General features: G+C 39.9%; 2 protein-coding genes across 7 annotated transcripts in view; both read right to left on the bottom strand.

Annotated features, from left to right (window-relative positions):
* Positions 1 to 14,997, bottom strand: part of SPAG1 (sperm associated antigen 1) — a 46,943-nt gene extending 31,946 nt beyond the window's left edge. The window contains exons 1-7 of the mRNA XM_075023697.1: positions 14,950 to 14,997; positions 13,542 to 13,683; positions 12,799 to 12,958; positions 12,306 to 12,431; positions 7,572 to 7,639; positions 5,308 to 5,426; positions 4,720 to 4,825 (exon numbers count right to left, since the gene is read on the bottom strand). Coding sequence (XP_074879798.1) covers positions 4,720 to 4,825; positions 5,308 to 5,426; positions 7,572 to 7,639; positions 12,306 to 12,431; positions 12,799 to 12,958; positions 13,542 to 13,681 — 719 coding nt within the window. The 5' untranslated portion in view covers positions 13,682 to 13,683; positions 14,950 to 14,997. The remainder of the gene's footprint in view (positions 1 to 4,719; positions 4,826 to 5,307; positions 5,427 to 7,571; positions 7,640 to 12,305; positions 12,432 to 12,798; positions 12,959 to 13,541; positions 13,684 to 14,949) is intronic.
* Positions 14,998 to 16,674: 1,677 nt separating this feature from the next.
* Positions 16,675 to 20,479, bottom strand: POLR2K (RNA polymerase II, I and III subunit K). 6 transcript variants are annotated; one of them, XM_075023690.1, is made up of 5 exons: positions 20,423 to 20,479; positions 20,056 to 20,112; positions 18,355 to 18,418; positions 17,476 to 17,568; positions 16,675 to 17,013 (listed from the first exon to the last, which is right to left on the bottom strand). In XM_075023690.1, the coding sequence occupies exons 3-5, from the start codon at positions 18,413 to 18,415 to the stop codon at positions 16,991 to 16,993; spliced, it is 177 nt and encodes a 58-aa protein (XP_074879791.1). In that variant the 5' UTR covers positions 18,416 to 18,418; positions 20,056 to 20,112; positions 20,423 to 20,479; the 3' UTR covers positions 16,675 to 16,990. The 6 variants fall into 6 exon arrangements, with proteins under 6 accessions (XP_074879791.1, XP_074879792.1, XP_074879793.1 ...); XM_075023691.1 differs by having other exon boundaries at positions 20,056 to 20,109; positions 20,421 to 20,473; XM_075023692.1 differs by having other exon boundaries at positions 20,056 to 20,109; positions 20,447 to 20,458.
* Positions 20,480 to 20,989: the final 510 nt, after the last annotated feature.

The following is a 20,989-nucleotide window of genomic DNA, read 5'->3' as shown; positions in this document are numbered from 1 at the left end:
TGGAGGATTGTCTCCCATGGGAGGGACCCCACGGTGGAGCAGGGGAAGAGTGTGAGGAGAACTCCCCCTGAGGAGGAAGGAGCAGCAGAGATGACTGGTGATGAACTGACCACAACCCCCACTCCCATTCCCCCCTGTGCCACCAAGAGGGAGGAGGTACAGAAAATCAGGAGTAAAGTTAAGCCCAGTGGTTTAACCCCAGCCAGCAACTAAGCACTACACAGCCGCTCACTCACTCCCCCCCACTCAGTGGGATGGGGGAGAGAATCAGAAGGAAAAAGGTAAAACTTGTGGGTTGAGAGAAGAACAGTTTAATAGAACAGAAAAGAAGAAACTAATAATGATAATAATAACAATACTAAAATGACAATAATAATAATAATAAAAGGATTGGAATATACAAAACAAGTGATGCACAATGCAATTGCTCACCACTCACTGACCGATGCCCAGTTAGTTCCCGAGCAGCAATCCCCACCCCAGGCCAACTCCCCCCAGTTTGTGTACTAGGTATGACGTCACATGGTATGGAATACCCTGTTGGCCACTTTGGGTGAGCTGTCCTGGCTGTGTCCCCTCCCAGCTTCTTGTGCCCCTTCAGCCTTCTTGCTGGCTGGACATGAGAAGCTGCAAAATCCCTGACTTAGTATAAACACTACTTAGCAACAACTCAAAAACATCAGCGTTATCAACATTCTTCTCATACTGAATCCAAGACAGAACACTATACCAGCTACTAGAAAGAAAATTAACTCTATCCCAGCCGAAACCAGGACACCCAGGAAGAAGTAAGGGGTGAGGGGAAGATGTTTTAAGACTTGGTTTTATTTCTCATTATCCTGCTCTGATTTGATTGGTAATAAATGAAACTAATTTCCCCAAGTCAAGTCTGTTTTGCCCATGACGGTAATTGGTGAATGATCTCTTCCTGTCCTTATCTCGACCCACAGCTTTTTGTTATATTTTCTCTCCCCTGTCCAGCTGAGGCGGGGGGGAGGTGGGGTGGGGAGTGATAGAGTGGCTTTAGTGTGCACCTGGCATCCAGCCAGGGTCAATCCACAACAATCTTCAAGAATGGCAAGGTGGAAGACCTGGGAAACTACAGGCTGGGCAGTCTAGCCTCAGTTCTCAGAAAGATGATGGAGCAAGTCTTCCTGAATTCCTGTCCAAGCACATGAAGGATAGGAAGGTGACTAGCAACAGATAGCACAGATTTACCAAAGGCAAACCATGCCAAGACCAGCTTGATAGCTTTCTTTGCTTCTTGGCTTAGTGAAGGAAGGACAAACAGAGAATTTTCCTTACCTTGACTGTAGCAAAGCCTTTGACATGATCTCCCATAGTATTCTTATAGCCAAATAGGTAAAACATGGACTACGTAAGTGGACAATAAGGGAGACAGAAAACTAACTGGACTGCTGGGCTCAAAGAATTGAGCCATACAAAGTCCAACTGGTGGCCAGCTACTAGTGGCCTCCCTTTGGGATCAGTACTTTTTACATCTTCATCAGGGGGTTACAAGATGGAATAGAAGGCACCCCTAGGATGTTTGTCAATGATACAAAGCTGGGGGGGGAACAGTCAATAATACACTGGACAGCAGAACTCCAGTCAAAGGGAGCTTAACAGGCCAGAACGGGCTGGCAGACTTCTCAGGAAGTTCAAAAAAGGCAAGCACAAAATCCTGCACCTGAAACAGAGTAACCAGAGCAACACTACAGACTAGGTGCCAACTAGCTAGAAAGCAGCTTTGCAGGAAAGGATCTGAGGGCTCTGGTGGACAACAAATTGAACAGGAATCAACAGTATGCTCTCAAGGCAAAGAAGGCGTACTGCATGCTGGGCCATGTTAGCAAGACCATAGCCAGCAGGTCAACAGAAGTGATTCTTCCCCTCTCTTCAGCACCTATAAGACAACAGGTGGAGTACTTGTGTTCAGTCTGGGGCTTTCCTGTACACAAAAGGCACCAAGAGACTGGAGTGAGTCCAGCACGTCACCAGGATAGTTAGGGGACTGGAGTACATGCAGTACTTGTGAGGAAAGTCTAAGATAACTAGGTTGTTCAGCCAAAAGTGAAGGTTCAGGGGAGGTCTTGTAGCTGTTTTCAATTACTTAGTGGGAAGATATGGAGAAGACAGAGTCACATCCTTCTCAGAAGTGCACACTGATAAGACAAAAGGCAACAGATACAAGTTGCAAAAAGGGAATTTCTGATGAAGTTTTAAAAAAAAAATAATTTACTGTAAGAGTAGTTAAACACTGCAACAGGCTGCCCAGAGAGGTTGTGAAATCTCCATCCTTGGAGATGTTAAAAACTTAATTAAACAAAGCCCCGAGTAACCTGATGTAACTTGGCCATGCTTTGAGAGGCGATTTGCCCATAATATCATTCAGAGGTCACTTTCAACCTAAATTATTCTAGGATTCTGCGGTATAACTGAAATTACTAATCAAAGTAATTTCACTAGACATATGCAGAAAAATAGGCAAGAGCCTTTTATTTTAAAATCACATCAGCACAATCAAATTATGTCAAGAGTACATCCTCTGCAAAAGTTTTGAATCTCCTTAGAAATGAGAGGTTTGGGTTTTGTAAAATAGAAAGCACTCTATGTTCAGCTTAGAATAGTAGGCCTCATTACAAGACAAACAGAATGAATAACTGTACCCTGATCATTTTTATATAGAACTCTACTCTTTTTCCATCCTAGCCATATATAAATAACCCCTTCAGACTATTATCAATTCACTCCAAAATATGTTTTATTTAAATATTTCTAAATGTAGGAAAATAGTAATTTTCAGATAGTACTAGAAAAGTGCCCAGTTAGAACAGCATGCATTGTCAATATCATATATTTCAGAAGGTGTACAATGCCCCATGGGGGTCGAATATGGAAAGACTCTCCATTTAGGAAGGATTCTGTCCATCCTTACTAATACCTTACTTAGGCACCAAAAGCAGAGATTTTAACTCACATTTATATTACTGATTTGTATTTTATTTATTGTATATGAAATACAGCTATGGATGTTTTTTATATTCATGTTCATGTATTAAAAAAACCCAAGAAAAACATTAAGGCTGCAAGCCAAGAACAAATAAATACACATCAAATGCCTCAGTTTAAACAGCCTGTGCACTATGATTATTGATACCTTTGTGCACATATATACATCAACAGTCTCCAAGTAAATTTTCGTAAGCTGTTCTACAAAACCCTGCCTCCTTCAGTGACAGTATGAATAGTGCTTCCTAACAATAAATCTGTTCAGTATTTATTTTATTGCTGTGGCACACAATTTATTACTATTCATTATTTTCTTCATACTTGTCTGCACTGACCACAGATGCATTAACTTCCTCATAAAATTTTTTTTCAAGGATATCCCACTAATATCATAGCCCATGAATTATCTTAACATTTCATCTCACAATACTGCCATATCATTACCCTCAGTTTACACTGGTAATTAATATCCCAAGATTCCCATATGCTCTCAATTTCAAAGTGACAACTTTGACACTTCTAGAATTTGTGGTTTTTTTAATGTCCTTATCATTTTGAAGCACGGAGTTAAACACAAAATTGAGTTTCCTTTAATGTTAGTTTAATGTGTGAGCAGTCAGCACTTTTGCAAGTCAGACCTCCAGTGTCTCAAGATGGGTAATCTGCAAATGAGAAACAAGCATTGTCTCCTGAAAATCCTGGTTTGTATAAACGGCATCATGTTTGAACACTGTGAAAAAGGTCGAGAAAAAATCTAGTTCTCCCAAGGTAGCATTCAAATACCTTAACTGAAACACTATCCTTCTCTTCCTGACATGCTCAATTCTGTTCACCTTGCACTTTTCTACTTTTGAAACAAATACAACAGAGGTCCTGTAGCAACAACCTCTATTTTTATAAATAAAGCCACAGTCTGAATGTAGTCCACAGAGCACTAAATAAGGCAAGCAACCTGTTAAGAGTCTCATTTTTCTTAATCCTGTGTTTATATACTTTCTTTCTGGACAGCTACTAATTACATACAGTGTTATGATGAAGCTGCACACAGTGATTTTTCTTTGTCCTAAGAAGAGGTTATTAAATCAATTTTACTTATTAACAACTGAGACAATCCTACTGATACGATTAATTAGAATTAATTTGTAATTAATTTAGTTTCTCAACATGCTGCTTATCCTTTTATTTTTTCAAACTTGCCCTTGATTCTCAATGGTTTTGAATAATCTGAAAAAGTTTGTGACACCTGCAGATTGCATCCCATCACTATTTATCCACTTCTCTTCCTGATAAATAAAAATTAATATCAGGATGCAACAGTGCTTTAAGTATTTTTCTGTCAAATCTTTTTGCCCTTTTGAAAATAATCTAATTGTCATTAGTTGCTTCAGTAAGAAGTTGCTTTAATTACATTGTTCTAAAAATAATACTCACAAGTAACAGTCATCAAAATAAAAGAACACAATAGTATTGTAGGGTTCGGCGTTCGGAAGATCTCGCGATGGCACGGAAAGTTAGAGGGTCAGTCGCAGCCTTGTGATGTACCTGTAACCCCACCTCCCCTTGTTAGTATAAAAGGAATTAACTGCGCAATAAAAGAGGGAAATTGGCGCTCACACTGCGTGTGTTATCTCTTTCCCTGGTCCGGGCCGACCAGTGATCTAAGCGTGGCACCTTGATATGTAGTGAACGCTACAAGTATTTACTCACCGAGTGTAATATATCACTGCTTCCATGTAATCGCCACTGGCAAAGGCTTCGTTGCCTTTTTCTTTTTCACGAGTAGCAATAAAAATCTTCTCTTTCTTTGTCATTCCTAGAAAAAATATTTATATGTAACAACTAACAACTTGCACAGATGCAATTAAAACAGTGAGCTAAAATACTTTGAATGTCATAATCTGTATATTACTTTTTTAAAAGAACATGGATTACTAAAAGACAAATTTGTATTTTATTTTCTATAATAAAACCCTAAATTCTTCTGATAGGCATACAATTCAAAGTGCAAGATGAAAGTGGTTGGCTAACCTATACCATTGGTTTACAATAGCAGATGTATGCTTTACTTCCTTACCTAGTGCTCTCAAGCTAAATGCAACATAAATATTTTAACTGATTATTAACACCAAGACTAGATTTTTTTCAAATATGGCTTCAAGTTCAGTTGACCTCCTAACAACTTTTAGCATCTCTAGGGGCTAAAAAATAAAGATGCTTTTAACTGTTCAATTTGTATTCACACTCTACAACACAGTATTACAATTAAAGAAAAATTATATGTTTCTAAGACATTACCAGTTGTGTCTATTTTCTTTTCAATTATAGGTAGACTTGGCCTACTAAAGAATCTTGCTTTTGAGTTACTTTCTTCACAGCCTTCATCAATTTTAGAACATTCCTTTTCCACGTCAAACCTTAAATTAATAAAAATAACAAATTCAATAATGCTGCATAGCAAGACTCCTCTACTAGTAGAAGGGCATACTATATTTCCATTATAAACCAAAGGAAAAAAGAGAGATAAAGGCCGTGTTCAATTATCCATGACTAGTTAGGAAAAAGATGCTTAGTCTTATCTCCTTTCCTTGTGTTGTTTTTTTTTTTGTGTGTGCTTCTCCTGCTTATACATTACCTCCCCTCTTCTTCCTCCCTTCTGGTTAAAAGCAAACAAACCAAACCAAGAAAAATGTCTGCTTCACCTCCTTGCCATCTCCCCCAAAAAGACAGGTAAAATTTAAGAAACAGTATCATCAGTCTCAATCCCAGCCCTATCAAACACCTCTATTAACCTTTGCCGAAATACGTAAGAAACAACTTCAAAGCAACTAATATGGTAAACGTGAGAGAGATTTCAAAATAGTCTCAAACAATTCCAAGGCTACTCTGAAGCAGCTTTTGAAAACAGTGTTTAGGAATTTATATCAAATAAATATTGCTGCCATAGTCCTATAAAACCAACAGAGTAATAACCAATTCCTACACTATCTGGAAGCACTACACTAACTGCTTTTCTGTGTAAGATTTAATGAAAAATAGCCTTTGCTTTCTACAATAATCTTGATTAATATGAATAATTTCTATCTGAAATAGACACACAAATTTGAAAATTTATCCAATTCAAAACCTTTTCAGGTAAGACTAATTGTTCCCCATTTTGATTCTGATCTTTTGCCAGCTTACTTTTACCTTTTTATTGTAAATAAACCACATTTCAAGGTAAGTGGTTTTAAAATATGAAGTGAAACATTTTGTTCAGAAATTGCCTAAACAATTATTTGAAGGTTTTGAAATTATCCTCAAAATGTTTTCAAAACACGATATGCTTCAAACTGGAAAATTTCTTTCAAACAACTTCTGTTTCAGTATACTCATATAATCCAAAATAAATACATTATATGGGAATATTCACAAACTGTAGTATTATCAACATGCTAAAGAAGTTAAAGATTGAGTACATAAAACTGTAAGCAAAATCCCCAAATCGTTACTTGAAAGGATACAGTGGAAAGAGGAATGAAAGAATAAATTGTTGCAGAAGTTATTTTGATAACCTATTTTGTTTGTCCACATTTGAGCAGGAAGGCCCCAATTTCTGAAACATACATGCATGAAAATAACTGATATGCACAACCGTTTGTAAGAACAGCATCTTATGCAGACAGGGTTTTTGTAGGGGTTTTGGGGTAGAGTGAAACATTAAGAGTTTCATTACCCAAACCCCACAGTCTCTAGATTTATCTCCCCATCTACTGCACTGGAAACTTGTGTCTCCTCACTCTGATACCACAGCATCAAATTCCAGATTTCAGAAGCTAGACAGAAGCTGCTACCACGCAAAACAGAGAAGCATGTGCGTTTCCCCCTCCATGTTCAAAAATATGGGGGCATCAATCTGTCACATAACTTGGGAGGGTAACAGGCCACCATTACATGATGCAGTGAGCATCTTTGTATCAGGGCTCCATCCACTCTAGAAATAAGTCAGTTACTGTCTAAACCTCTGATTATGTGTAATCGCATCTGAGCAAACTGGCGCACCTGTCTCAAGCTCATTCTTTGAGGTCAGTGGGGCTCAGTGCAGGAATAAGGATTCACCAGTTTTGTTTTTAATTTAGAATTGTGGCTTTAGATACACAGAAGATTGAATTATAAGCATATGTTAAATAACCCTAGAAGTGCTTTCAAAAAACTGATAAGATAATTGTAATCCCTTGCTTTTACGTACCTCCATAAATTTTTTATCTTAGATACTGAAAAATGAAATGTGAAACAAAATGACTTTGTATTTATATTTTCTGCTGAGTTCCTATATTTCATGCAGCTTGTACAGAAGTATAGACTAACTTGTTCTCAGCTGTTAGCACCACAATGAATCATTTGCATTTCAACAGAACATTTATTATGAAAAACATAAAGTTTCACCAAAGTCTTATAATTCCCTGAAATGCTGACCTTAATACTATGTTTCTGGAAAATACTTTAAAAAACAACCGCCTTGTTCCATTATTAAACAAATAAATAAGATTTAATAAAAACTTAAATATAAAGATTTAACATACTTGTCCCATTCACTGTAATCTCGTGGTATGTTTTTCTTGTTTCTTTCTTTGTTTTGTGATTTTTTGTTCTGAAAGAGAAACAGCCAGCCTGTAAGACATTTTTTTAAAGTGGAAATTCACAGACTTTGTTTTGTTTTGTTTTGTTTCTGCAATACATATTCCTAGTAACTACTCATTACTAATCTCAGCATAGTCTTGAAAACTTAATTCATCTTGCTTTAAAGAAAATCTTCATGTATTTCACATATCGTTGTAATCTGAGGAGCTCTTCATTCTCACACTTTCTCTCCACTGCCCTGTTATATGTCACAGAGGCACTGAATAAAACTTTCAGATAGGAGACTGCTCTTCCTAATTAGTATCTTGTGCTGCCATCTTCCAAACCATCCTTTCAACACAGCAAGGGAGAACTCAAGTCTTGGGAAAACCCAGCCTTGTGATGAGGTGTTTGACACTGAGATTGAATCAGTAACCTCATTTTAGGCTTGCCGTTCCCAAGAGAATGCAATGCACAGATTTTGATAGTCCCTGGAACCCTCACAACAAACACAGAGATGTTTGACTTCAAAATAGTGTCTGGACTTCTGGCTATTTCACACTCCACTCAGGCCAATTCCCAAGATGATTTACACTCATTCTAGCTTTTAGACAAGCTCCATCACTGAGGTTTGCCTTACCTAAACTTTATCCTTAGGACCTTCCTGCAACAATCAGTCCCAATAACAGATTGACTGACTTGTATCACAACCCGTCTCCTGCCCTAATGGAACTTATCTCCATAGCTGGCAGCTCTGGCATGTCTTCTACCTCCGTGTATATTTCTGATAGGTCCCTCCCTGCTTGTTGACTTCAACAATACTTAATAGCAAGGTGTGGTTCCAAACAGGTACTCCACAGTGGAACAGCCAGTTCAAAATATTCCCATCTACTCTGTCCTGGCCGTTCAGCCCTTCTCTTAACTTGCAATCCATCATTCACTGAGTTGGACCAACGTAATTGTTTGTAGAGTTGCAGATTTACAATTATCTAGGTTCAAACAAACAATTTGATAGAGATTAGAGTACAATCCCTAAATTTATCTACCAGTTCAACCAAGCACATGATAAACTGGACCAAAGAAACAAATAGCAACCTCTTAAACTAGCTTTACCAGTGGTGACACTGTAAGAAGGAAGTATTTCTGCAGTTGGATGTAAACACCTCAATTTACATAATGCAAATGTGACCCTTCCTGTAAACACTTCTGACTATCTCTAATGTTAGGTTACACAAACTATTATAGTATATAACTTCAGAATTACTCTTAATAAGCTCAGTCTTTCAAGAAGCTAGACAAAATGACAAATACATTTAGTGATCAGCGCGTGTTTGGAGAAGGTAACTCCTAAGTATGGCTTCCTGAAATACGAGTTATCATTATGTATGCATCCTGGTGTAGATTACAAATTTACTAATTTAATAAACATAAAATGTTTTTTTCAAAACAGAAATCCTTAACTTAAACGAGCACAAAAGTAGTGAAACTCTCAGAAGAAAACTCAAGGTATTTACACTAATGCAACTTTAATTTAGGGAGAGAACTACAGCATGTCCTTTTAAGGAATAAGGCAGAAGTGTTGACTTGAAAATGCACAATTTAAAAAATTCTAGGTCTCATATTCTTGGGACCACTGTAACCAAGTTGCAGCTCCAGCAGATTCAGGAATTTCTTAATCAGTAATATTTCAGAGCACCTCATCCAAAAGACTTTGATAAAAAACATATGTTTGCATGCAGTGGAACAAAAAAAACCAAAAAACCCCTCTGCCCTTGTCATATTTCTTGCCAGAACTCACAATGCATGGATCCCACAGGGTCTGAAGCCCAGTGAACAATTTCTGGACCAAAGATCAAAGCATGGGCTGGCTTCAGTTCAGATGACACAGAATTTGGCCTTGGTTCTGCTTTGTGCCCTATGTGATGGCCTAAGACACTATTATTCTGTGTCAGCTATACCAGTATTCTTTTTTAGTTCAGAGTATTCAAAATAATATGAAGACTATTTAGATAACATCACAGTGGATTTTTATAACATAAAACTTGGCATGTGTGTTGCATGCCCTGGACTGTAGCATGAGGAGGCATCTGAGGACAGAAATATTTCTGGAATAGTATTAGGAAACTGTGTTTGGCAAAGGAACCTAAGTCTGCTGAAATCCCATCAATACAGTCTTTTGGAAGTAAGTATTTTTAAACCCATGCTTTAGTTCTGTCCTGGAAAACGTGAGGCAGCAAAAATAATAATTAAGCAATGTGGACAGTTAAGAACAGAAAAACTCAAGCTGTCTCTCCAGTCCTCTTTTATTTTGCAGTACAGATGTAACCTCAGAGTCCTGGGCAGCATGAAAGAAAAATGGGTATAAGACAGAAACTTCCATATTGTGTTAAAGAGGGAAATATTGCATAAAGTTCACTCTTTTTTCTATTCATTTTTGGAAAATCTTCCCCATGACTTCACACCAATAAAAAGGAAACACCATACAGAGTTATAAGCTATTAGTAGTGAATTGAAACTGTACCTACGTTTAGTATCAGCAAGAAAATGTGATTACAGACACAAGATGCTTTCATTTACCAAACCTGTACCCATTGGTGCAATCTGCTATTTTAGGGTCAATAAGGATTTCCAGAATTGGCTTCATTGAAGATACTGAACTTTTTACGCATCAGATCAGATGAACAGTCTCCAATCAGAAAACAACATGAAATTATGGAAACGTTTGTGAATTTCTTTCTAGGAGAAAGGAGAAGTTTATCGTGCCAATTTTATACTTGATAACACATTACAAAATTATGTGATGCCAGTGTAAAAAATAATTACAGTCCTAACTGATTAGCAAAACATATTTAAAAAGTATAAGATTACACATAGCTTTATCAGCAAGAAAGAAAAGAAATAAAAACTGATTAAGTATATTAATCGAATTTTTTTTTGAGATTTCCTATTACAGGTATAAATTTAGTGTACAGTATAGAAACAGCTTCTCTTTATTCACTAGTGATCTAGTAGTGGTATAACTGCACTGCTACATAAATAAAACTCAATTTCAGGCCTTTCTTCTCTCTTCCAGGACAGGTTACAATTACTTCAGAGGCCATCTTCTTGGACAAAAGGAATGGAAATCATATACCATAGATAAGGCATAAAGCTGTATCTAGGTTTCCTGGGTAATAATGCTAACACCTAAACCTTGTATGGGGAACAAAACTGATAGAAACTTGACCTGAAGACTGTTGCATGGTTTAAAGTAGGAGAAAAAAAATCTGAATAAATATTTCATCTTTGAATGGAGAACACATCTTCTTTAGTAAAACTGTATATCCTAGATTTCAAGCTACTTTCCACCATTTTATGCTTATATTCTAATCTGGATTCACTGAGTTCACATATTTTATTTACCATTTTTTGTTCTAGGAAACACTTATACAGGACATAAATCAAGAGTAAAGCTACAGTGGCACTCTTCATCTCAGCAAAACAGGATAGTCAAGAAGAACATACGTTGCAAAATGTGAAAGAGACAGATTAATGAAAAAAAACACCCCAAAACAAAAGCACATCTTAGTCTCAATACTAACCACTTACAAAGCATTACACTGGAGTTCCCAGCCTCTTTGTACACCACATAACGGAGAGTGCCTAGTTATCCCAAATGCCTTGGTCTGATGTCTAAGCACCAGCTGACAATAAGTAGTTTCTGACAACACAGGAACACAAATCAGGAATTTACCAATACATAAATGTTCCAATAAAATCTGTCAAATTAACAATTAATAAGAAATATCACTTGACCTGTAAGGATCCATTCATAACTATTCTCAATTCCAAACTTCCAAAAAGAAAAATCCTTTAGTGAATTTGTTATAAGTGTCCCAGAATTCCAAAGAAAATCATGGGAATCAGACTGAAGCCATCCGTGATAACATCTGACAATTCAAAAAAATCGCATTCCACACCTACTTTTCTGCCAATCCCTCCAATAGCACTGCATTTAGTATTAGTAAGAAAAGCTGGTCACAGACAAAACATATTTCAGGCAGATAATTAAATGGAAAAAAAACATGATGAAACAAATACCTAGGAAAAAGTGTAAATGTTTGTTCTGTAGTTCTGAATGTTTGTTAAGTATGCTTTATGGATAAATTAGGAAGTATGCTTTATGGCTAAAGCTGGAATACCAACTCAAGGTATAAAATAAGGGGAATCAAAGGGTACACGTACACCAGTGCAACCTAATATAGAAGTGGCTATAGAGTGAAACAGTTGGTGCAGAGGATCCAACATCCATACCGTATGTGTTTCAGGGTATTTATTTTGGACTAGCTCCTGTCTGCTTTCATGGAAAAAAAGCCTACTGGCAGCCAGACAAAATCTCCTGGCATAATTTCATCCAAAAGGAACCTAGTTCATATGCTTAAATACCACTTTGAAGTGTGAATCAAAGAACATAAAAGGGTGATTTGCTCCAGAAGTGAATTCTTGATCAGAATTAAAACATTACAAGACACATGCTAGTACTAAGGAGGTACTTTTGTTTAAGCATTAGTCTCTTGCAAGGGAACTTAAACTTTTTTATTTTCTGGTTAACAAAGTAAATCTAGTAAGAAAGCCTCAATTACTAGAAGTTTGTACGTATAAAATTTTCTAATTTTAGAAAGACATACAATTAACATACATCAGAAAACTGGAGATACCTGGTTAGCAGGAAGACAGCTGCTGGAACAACGGATAGGAGGCAAGTTATCTTGTCTTTCATGCAGTGTGTCTGTTCTCAGGAACTGTGGTTTCTTATCATCTTCATTCATTTCTGTCACCCAGCTCTGAAAATAAATATATAATATATCTGTACCTCAAAGCATTAGAGCAGATATACTTCATAGTCTACAATGACCCTAACAACTATCCTTACAATGCATTGCTCTTAATGGGGAAAAGCAATTAAGACAAAAACCAATTGTGCTTTTTTGAATAAAAAGCAATCTACAAAAAAAATCTGTAGAGTTAAAATGGGTGTTAAAGATTCAGAGACATTGATTCAAGAAAATAATTTGAAAAACCTTAACATAATCCTTTGATCATTTCCTCATTTAATCAAATAATTACATTCTACTTAAGCACAAGAAGAGGAAGATTGATACATCAAAGTGATTATATTACTGACCATTATAAATTAGAGTTATACTGTACCATCAGTTCACCATTAATTGTTTCCCATTCTTCAGCTGTGAAATCAGAAGCTGTGGCTGGAGGCTTATCTCTTCTCAGAGCTCTGCTCCTTGGATCTAAATGCTCGATACGCTTTTCACAAAACAACGTAAGGTCAGGATAACATCCCTCTTCACCAGACCTTTAAAATGCAAAGATATAAAAGTTACAAAAAAGAACTAAACTGCACTGCATCCTCCATATTTCTCTCCATGTGTAGTCTCTTGTGTGGTCACCACAGTGACTGCAGAGGACTATTTTCCTGTTACAACTGAATTCTACTGTCCCCTAATAACATTTTGATCAGAAAATTCCACTGAGTTAACCTTCAACAACTTTCCAATGGACACACATACTCAGTTCAAAATTATCACAGTGTGCATAAAAAATTGTTCGTGTCATTTTCAGCAAAAGTTAAATAGGCATGGCATATGAAATCACCACAAACAGCCAGACAAGATGGCTTCATGACAGAACCAAAATCCAGCAGCAGCATTTGAGAAAAACCTGGCATCCAGTTACTCACACTTTTTGGATAGTTAAAACAGGACTTGGATTTCTAGCGTTATCATTTGGACACTTTCAACATGATTACTTTAACTTTGTATTTTAATTTTTAAACTAGAAAGTTACAAAGAGGTTCAAGACAAACAGAGTATTTGAGTTCCTTTGAATTTTACAGAACAGGAATATAATTAGTAAAGAAGGTAAGAAAATATGTTTACCTTAATACCCTGAGAATCTTTTCCAGGTGTTTAACATCTGTGCATTTTTCAATGAACTTGTAGTCCAGATGACCAATAGGTATTTGGTATGTTTTAGTGGTTCCTTGGTCCAGCAAAAATGGTACTGACTCATCACCCATAACTAAATATTAGAAGGAAAAACTGTGATTCTGTAGGCACTTAATTATATTTTGAAGCAATGCAGACTTAAGGAATAACCCTGCTCATGCTCTGAAGTAATACTCTGTTATGGAAGCAGACCTGTTGCCACAAAAGAAAAATTTCAAATTTGAAGACCTGATCACACAAACTGTTCTTGATAGAGGTTTACTGATATAAGTATGGTTATAAATGAGTTGTTTTAGAAAAAGAATACGTACAACTCTGCTGCTCCTGCAAGGCAGAACAAGTCGGAAAGACTGCTTAAAGAAAAATTGCCAATTTCTGCCTACCACATTCTCTGTTTTTCTTTAAACACAATATGGTATTACCTATTTTAACCAAGTGTGGTGGGGATGAAGGAGAAATGGTGCAGGACCCTCTACTTTTTTCAGAGGGAATATGTTAACCAACTCAGTGTACTTAATGGAATGATAACCTTTGCTTTCTCTGTAGCCAAAATAAATCCAGTTGTTGGTCTTTCCTCACTAACTGCATTTTCTAAGTCTCTGATTATATTACTGTACTAATCTGAATCTTTTCCAGTAAGTCTGTAACTGATGAAGTGAGATGTTCAAACTGGACGCTTCCTGTCTCCCTGTACCTTTGATCTGCTTATCTGCATCTTTTCATATTTTGATTCCAAGCTCTATGGAGCAGAAATTCTTCTTTCCCCCCCCATGTTATACAGTGCTTAAAGTGATCAGTTATTTTTGACAAGTACAATAAGGGCAGCTAGCTAGTATGTGGTAACAACTATGTATGGATATAAACCCAACTAAAATAATTGTGTTCTAATGCCTAGCATAATTACACATATTAATTTGTAGTTGCAGAAAAATGTTTACAATACAGTATCACTTAAATAATAACTGGTCATAATTAGGTATTGCACAAAGATAGCATTCTGCCCCAAGAATTTACAGTTTCAGTATAGGAAAAGAAGCAACACGCATGGAGAGACAGACGAATACAGGAAATAATTAGACAGCAGTAAAAAGCAAGAGCAGCACTCATGACAAAACGGCAACATTCTCTCCCGTTTCGGTATTTCCATAAACGTTAGGGAGCAGCTCTCGGGCAACGCGGTAACCAGGGCACCTCGGCTGCGCGGGGCCACGGCACCGCCACAGCCAAACGCGCTCCTCTCCTCCGGGCGGCTGCGGGCAGCTCCCCGAAGCCGCAGCACCGTGCCCTGCTCCGCGGCCTCCGACTGCACAACGTTCATCCCCCGGAGCCAGGAATTTACCTTCAGAACGACACCAAAGCCTCCCCTCTCTCCGCAGCCGGCGCCGGGGCAGCGCGCCAGCCCGCGCCTAGCAACTGTTGCTATGTACAACATGGCGGACGACGGGGCGGACACCGGGCTGCCCTCCCCAGCGAGCCCCTCGCGAGGCTCCCGCGGCGCCCCGCCGAGCTCCAGCGGCGACACTGGCGGCGCGTGGCGGACCCCGACACCCACCTGCCCGCTGCCGCGCTGCCCGCGGGAGACGGACGCGACCCGGCCCTCGCCTCAGCCGCGGGACGCCGGGCCCTCGCTGGCCGCCGCGCATGCGCAGCTGGGCTGTGGCGGAGGCCGCGCTGCGCGCCCCCGTCCTCCGCCGGGCGGGAGCGAGGCCCCCCCGGTCAGGGCGGAGGAAAACGGCGGGAAGGGGCGCGGAGGAGCTCCCAGCCCTCCACCTCCGGCAGGGGACGGACACACCCGCCCCTCCCTTGGGGGTGTAGCTTTAATAAAACATCACCTGTTTGTTTTCAGCGTAGTATTTTATTTAGCTTCGAACAACCCGTCCCCCTCCCGGCGCCGGTCTCCCCCGGTGCGTACAGCAGTACTGCCCGTCAGCCCTGCCCTCCCCCGGCACTGTTTCCTAAAGCAGGTCCGCACCCCTTCCTGAGGGCAGGGGATGCTCCTCTATGGGCAGACAGAGGCACCCAGCCCGGCCGCAGTTCACCCAAACCCATCCCTCACTCCCTCCAGACCTTTTCCGGCCCTGGGAGCGCCCTCTCTTCAGCGGGCAACCCTCCAGCTCACCCCTCTGAGCAGTCACGTCAACAGCCGAGCCCTTCTTTCTGTTGTGCAGGCCTAAGGTGCACGCTGTGCACGCCAGTCGGGTGAACAACCGGACAGCAAAATGTTATCATTTACACTCGGGTGCACCTGGCTTGTGCATCTGGCTTCCAAGGAACAACCTAGATAAGATACGTCTTCATAGCTAAGATCTGGTAAGAGACCCAAGAAAATCTTAACCAAACGGCTCCAAAACAAAATCTCAGGAATGCTTTTTTAGCCCCTAAAACAACCCACTGTAGTTCATTTATGAGCCAGTACAGGGTCATGAAGCTTGTAACAAAGATACCTTAGTAAGTACTAAGGTAAGAGTTAAACATAGTATCTCATCATTAACAGCATCATTAGCACCATCAAAATTGGTATTTGGAAGCACTTAAGGAGGCTAAATTAGCATCAGGCACACACCAGCAGTATTTTGTAGTACACTTCTGCAATAAGGCTATTTTACTATGACTTAACACACACTCCAGACAGATGCAAAAAGTTTCAGCTCATCAATACAAAACACCCACTTCAATCTTTTTATTACAGACCCCCAAGAAGTCACCTGAAAAGCAAAGCAAGATGCTATTTTAGTTTTGGGATTCTACCCAAATTATCTTTATAGCACAGATCTAATTCCTTCCCTGAGTACAACCAACTCGAGAAGCACTTTGGGAATTTCTGTTTACACATTGCTGCTTAATGTCTACCTTGCTTCCCTCCCCTCTTCTGAGAGATGACTTTTTTTGACACTTTCTCCATAATCGGGTGGCTGACTTGGGTGTCTCGGGTCCTTTGAAAGCTCTTTTGAAATCCAGATCTGTGTTTCAGACCTAGCCTTGTGTAGCCTTCTATTTATTTTCAGTGGAATTTATTCAAACCAGTTATTTTATGCAGTTCATAGAAGTCCAAAGAATGTTTAACAATGTTTAACAAGAAAGTTTAATAAAGTTAAAATGCAAACAAATTTAGATGAGAGTACTGAAAACAAGGTTAACTCAAAAAGAATACAATACCACTGAACTTAAATTACTGCATACTCTGACTACAATTTAAATGACAGCTTCAGAAATCTATTGCTGGAAGACAATATAGACAAAATTTAGTATCACAGTAAACTTTAATATTTCAATCTCTTAAAACACAATAAAAACGTGCATTTGTACATGAATGGATTTACAGAGCAAAGTTATTAGAAAGATTAAACTGCATCATGAAGTCACTATATCTTCAGCAGACATCATCGGGCATCAAAAACCACCACTGGAATAGTGCAGTTAAAGGAAAAAATGCGTTGTGGTTGAAAAAAGATTAGGGAGAAAAAAGATTGGGGGTCGGGAGGTGGGGAGAGACTGCCTAAATCTAAGGTCACAACTAACTACATAAAAGCATTTCAAAAGTCATCTTTAATTAACCCCACAACACTTTCCTTTTCTTAAAAGGCTGAAAAATATCAACAATTCACAGTATGTCACCCAGAAGACTATCCTAGCTTATTATATTTTGCACAGAAAGTGGAATAAAACAGAGAAAGTGCCAGAAAAGAAAACAAGGTGCCCAATCACACTGCAGAGATTTCCCTACAGTACTTTGCTCTATTGTATCGATTTTTGGCCTTGAAGGATTCTTACATAATTACTCAAATCTTCCATTCCATTTCCCTTATATAACTTGTCTCCATCCACAGCTTCTCAAATGCATTCAAGTGCATGTGTAAAAGGATACATCTTTTTGTCCTCTTCTTGTACATTATTCTGTAGCCACATTCTCTGCATCTGATAGGATCTCTTGCCTTTATTTCATTTTCTGTATGACATTCTGATATGATGGAGGAAGATAAAGGGAGTGGGTAAACAAAACCAACATTGTTAATGCATAGGTAACTTTCAAAAGTCATAACAGTCAAATTCCTATTTGTGGCAAACAAACATAATAAAAAATAATTGTAGTGAATTTGTATCAAGAGCCGAATGATATCAAGATACCGTTAAAAAAAAATAATTCACAAACTTCACTTATATTAAGATCAAAGAGGATCTTGCTAAAAATCACCAAATTATTACTGCACAGAATACAGTCCACTTTTGATACAACTAGACTCTCTACTAATGAAAACTTCAGCTCAGTCCCCCAAGCCCCACATTTATTTTCTTAAAGGACAAAATATTTCAGAGATTCCTGAAGTGACAACTCAAAATCACCAATTTTAAGTTGTTGACTTATCTATAGGTAAGAGAGAATTTGATTATTGCACTTCAATAAAAGCTGAGTGACCGCACGCATTTAAAAAAAACTCTCCGAGATGCACTAAATTAGAAGGTCCACTATCTGCACGACAGTGCAGACACTTAGAGAAAGCACCCTCTGGAGATAGAGAACCTCCACGCAGCAACACAAGCACTAGTGAATTACTTCCACATTGTCATCCATATACTCCCAATATATGTGGTACCATCAGTTTGTAAAGCTTTAAAGAACATCAGGATCCACACTGCAATTATTTACATTTATGTACTCTTCAGTATAATGATTATGCATTCTTCATTATTAAAACACCACATCTCCAGTAACAAATAAAAAAATTCACTGATGTCTTTTCTTTACCTCCACAAATGTAAATCATTGGCTGCTGCTTTGGAGGCTGAACATCCTTCTGTGAATCCATGTTCTAAAAAAAAAAAAAAAAACCAAACAAACCACAACGTGCACACCAGGTTTTGGTTGTTGTTGTTTTGGGAGTTTTTTAACAATTTTTTCAAGGTATAAACAATAATTTTAATATCTCAATCTAAAGCTAACAGAAGATGGAAAACTGCCTTAAAAGTAAACACAAATTCCATCTGTATTTGAAACACAGGACATTGGATTATTCAGGTTGGAAGAGACTTCAGAAAGTCATCTAGTTCAACATCTCAAAAGCAAAGTAACATCAGGTTTCTCAGAGCTTTACCAACCTGGTATAGAAAACCTCCAAAAATGGAGGCAGCACAACATTTTCTATTAAACAGGATTTTAAACATTAAAGCCCAATTAATAATATTTTATTTCCTCCCTCCTGCCAATGGTAAGAATTTCCTTCCTGGAAACATAAAAATAAATAATTTCTTATGTATTACTCACATAACAACAGTGCTATCATGAACAAGATATGCCTTGTTGTATTCCACCCCCTCTGATACACTAGCTAAGCTAATCTACCTTTTCATTGATCTAAGGGATTAAAAATCCTGGGAACAGACTGTAGGTAAAAGAGTAATAGGAATTAAAAAAACCCAAACAAACAAAACAATGAGGGGCCAAAGAGAAGAAAATCTGCCCTCAAAATCCTAACATAGGTGCATATGATTACCAAACTGATCAAGAGTTTGATAACTCAGTGGTACTCTTCAAGCATTCCTTTGTCAGACTGAATAGTTGCATATACTCCACAAACATTCTACCAAGCTTTAAGTAATCCTATCCTAACATCTAAATACGGTTGCAACTATAAACTTTAAGGTTATTACTATAACCACTAGGGAGATAGTAAACACTTTTTTCCACCCAATGCAAGCCTAGACTAGAACATGAATATCTCTTTGCAGTTTTTTTGAGGTTGCTGTTTTCTGTGCCTCTGTTCTGCTTGACACAGAAGACAAGAATTCCTAACGCTTGTGCCAGTGAATAGCCTTCATGATTCTTCTTCACAAGCACGACTCTTGGATGCTTTTGCTTAATATTACAGTAAGGATTATTTCTCTGATCTTCACAGTTTGTTTCAGTATAAATTCATCTGGGAAAACTAAGGTCTTGAAGACAGAAGGGCAGGCTTGACAGAAATGGTTCATCCTTTAAGGGAGTCTGATCAGCACTTGACAAACCACCTTGTGAAAAAAACCATTATGCCACTCCATTTGAGAGAACTGGAGATAACTCATTAAACTCTACAGCTTTCAAGTAAGGTTTTGCTCTACCATAACCATAGCGCCATCTTAACGCACGTGTGTTATATTCCTTCTGCATCAGTACATTACAGTAAGATACAAGCAGTCACCCACTAGCACTTGAAAACGGCAGCATCTTCTAAAACAGAGAGCTGAGCCAAGGAGGACCACAGCTGCTGCTAAATAACTTGAGCTGGTGCTGCTCATGCAGCACAGTAATACTGCTGCTAAAGGCAGCAGTGACCTACAGCTATTATTTTGCAGGGAGGCGCCACGGTTTAGCCGGCCTTCACGTACCCTGCAGCTCTGAGCGCTGCCAAGCCGACACAGCCAAAAGGCACACCGGTGCCCCTACGCGCATTGGGCTGCGCCCGTAACCTACCGCGAAGACGTGGAGCGCCGGCCACGCTGCTCGTGCCGAGGACGGCACAGGTACCTGGAAGAGAGGCAAACGCGCTCTCCGTCACGTCCCGCAGAGCCCACGAAGGAGGACGGACCGACGGACGGACGTCCTTCCTCACAGCCCACCGGCCCCTCAGCCCCAGACACCGCAGCCCACCCCAATATCCGCACCGCGGCCTCTCCCACCGCCCCGCGCGGCTTTTACGCAGAAGGGAAGGCCACGAGGTCGGACCGGGCCCTTCCCTGCTCGCCACGGCCACGCCGCCACCCCCCCGCAGCGAAAGGGACCACCGACTCCGAAGAGAGGCGCCCGAAACCCCCAGGCGAGCCCCGACCCCCACTCACTGCGCAAGCCACTCCGCCGGCCTCACCCTCTCCTCGGCGCCGACTGATGACGACGCACGGGGCGCCGGCGGAGGCGGGGCCCGCCCAGCGCCGCCCGGAGCCGTGTACCGCAGGGCGTGCCGTTATGCTGCCGGCCGCGCGAGCCAGCGGTACGCACGGCGCGGCGGACAGGCGCCCGGGGGCCCTGCCGAGCCGCACCGAACCGAACCGCACCGCACCGCAGCCCTGCCCCCGCCGGCCGGCCGGCCGGCTGGTCGGTCGGTCGGTCCCCGGCAGCCAGCCGCCAGCAAGCTCCGGCCTCCTCGCCGCGGAATAATTAGGTTGAGACAGTAATAAATACTTAGCGGTCGGTGTTAGCCGCTTTGAAAAAGAAAGCACAGAGTAGTTGGTGGCATTTTTGCCATATATAAGCTTTCGTATGAATAGCAGCGTCAGTTTCCTCAGAAGAAAGTCGGCAGCTGCGTGGTGGGACAGCGTAAGACCGAACAACGTAGTCGGTGTTGTCACCCGGTGGTAGCCGACCTGTCCCGAATGCCCCGCGCCGGGTCCGACCGTGCGGCTGCGGAGGT

The sequence above is a fragment of the Buteo buteo genome, chromosome 3 (genome assembly GCF_964188355.1).
Source record: "Buteo buteo chromosome 3, bButBut1.hap1.1, whole genome shotgun sequence".
NCBI classification, from domain to species: Eukaryota; Metazoa; Chordata; class Aves; order Accipitriformes; family Accipitridae; genus Buteo; species Buteo buteo.
This window is presented reverse-complemented; position numbering and strand designations above follow the sequence as displayed.

Coding starts and splice junctions, on each gene's coding strand:
- POLR2K (XM_075023696.1), bottom strand. CDS start 18,770: ATGTTTAAAATCCTGTTTAATAGAAAATGTTGTGCTGCCTCCATTTTT. Junction 18,419..18,704: donor TTGGAGGTTTTCTATACCAG/GTTGGTAAAGCT, acceptor TTTTTTTTTTAG/AACATGGATTCACAGAAGGA. Junction 17,569..18,354: donor AATGATTTACATTTGTGGAG/GTAAAGAAAAGA, acceptor CCATCATATCAG/AATGTCATACAGAAAATGAA.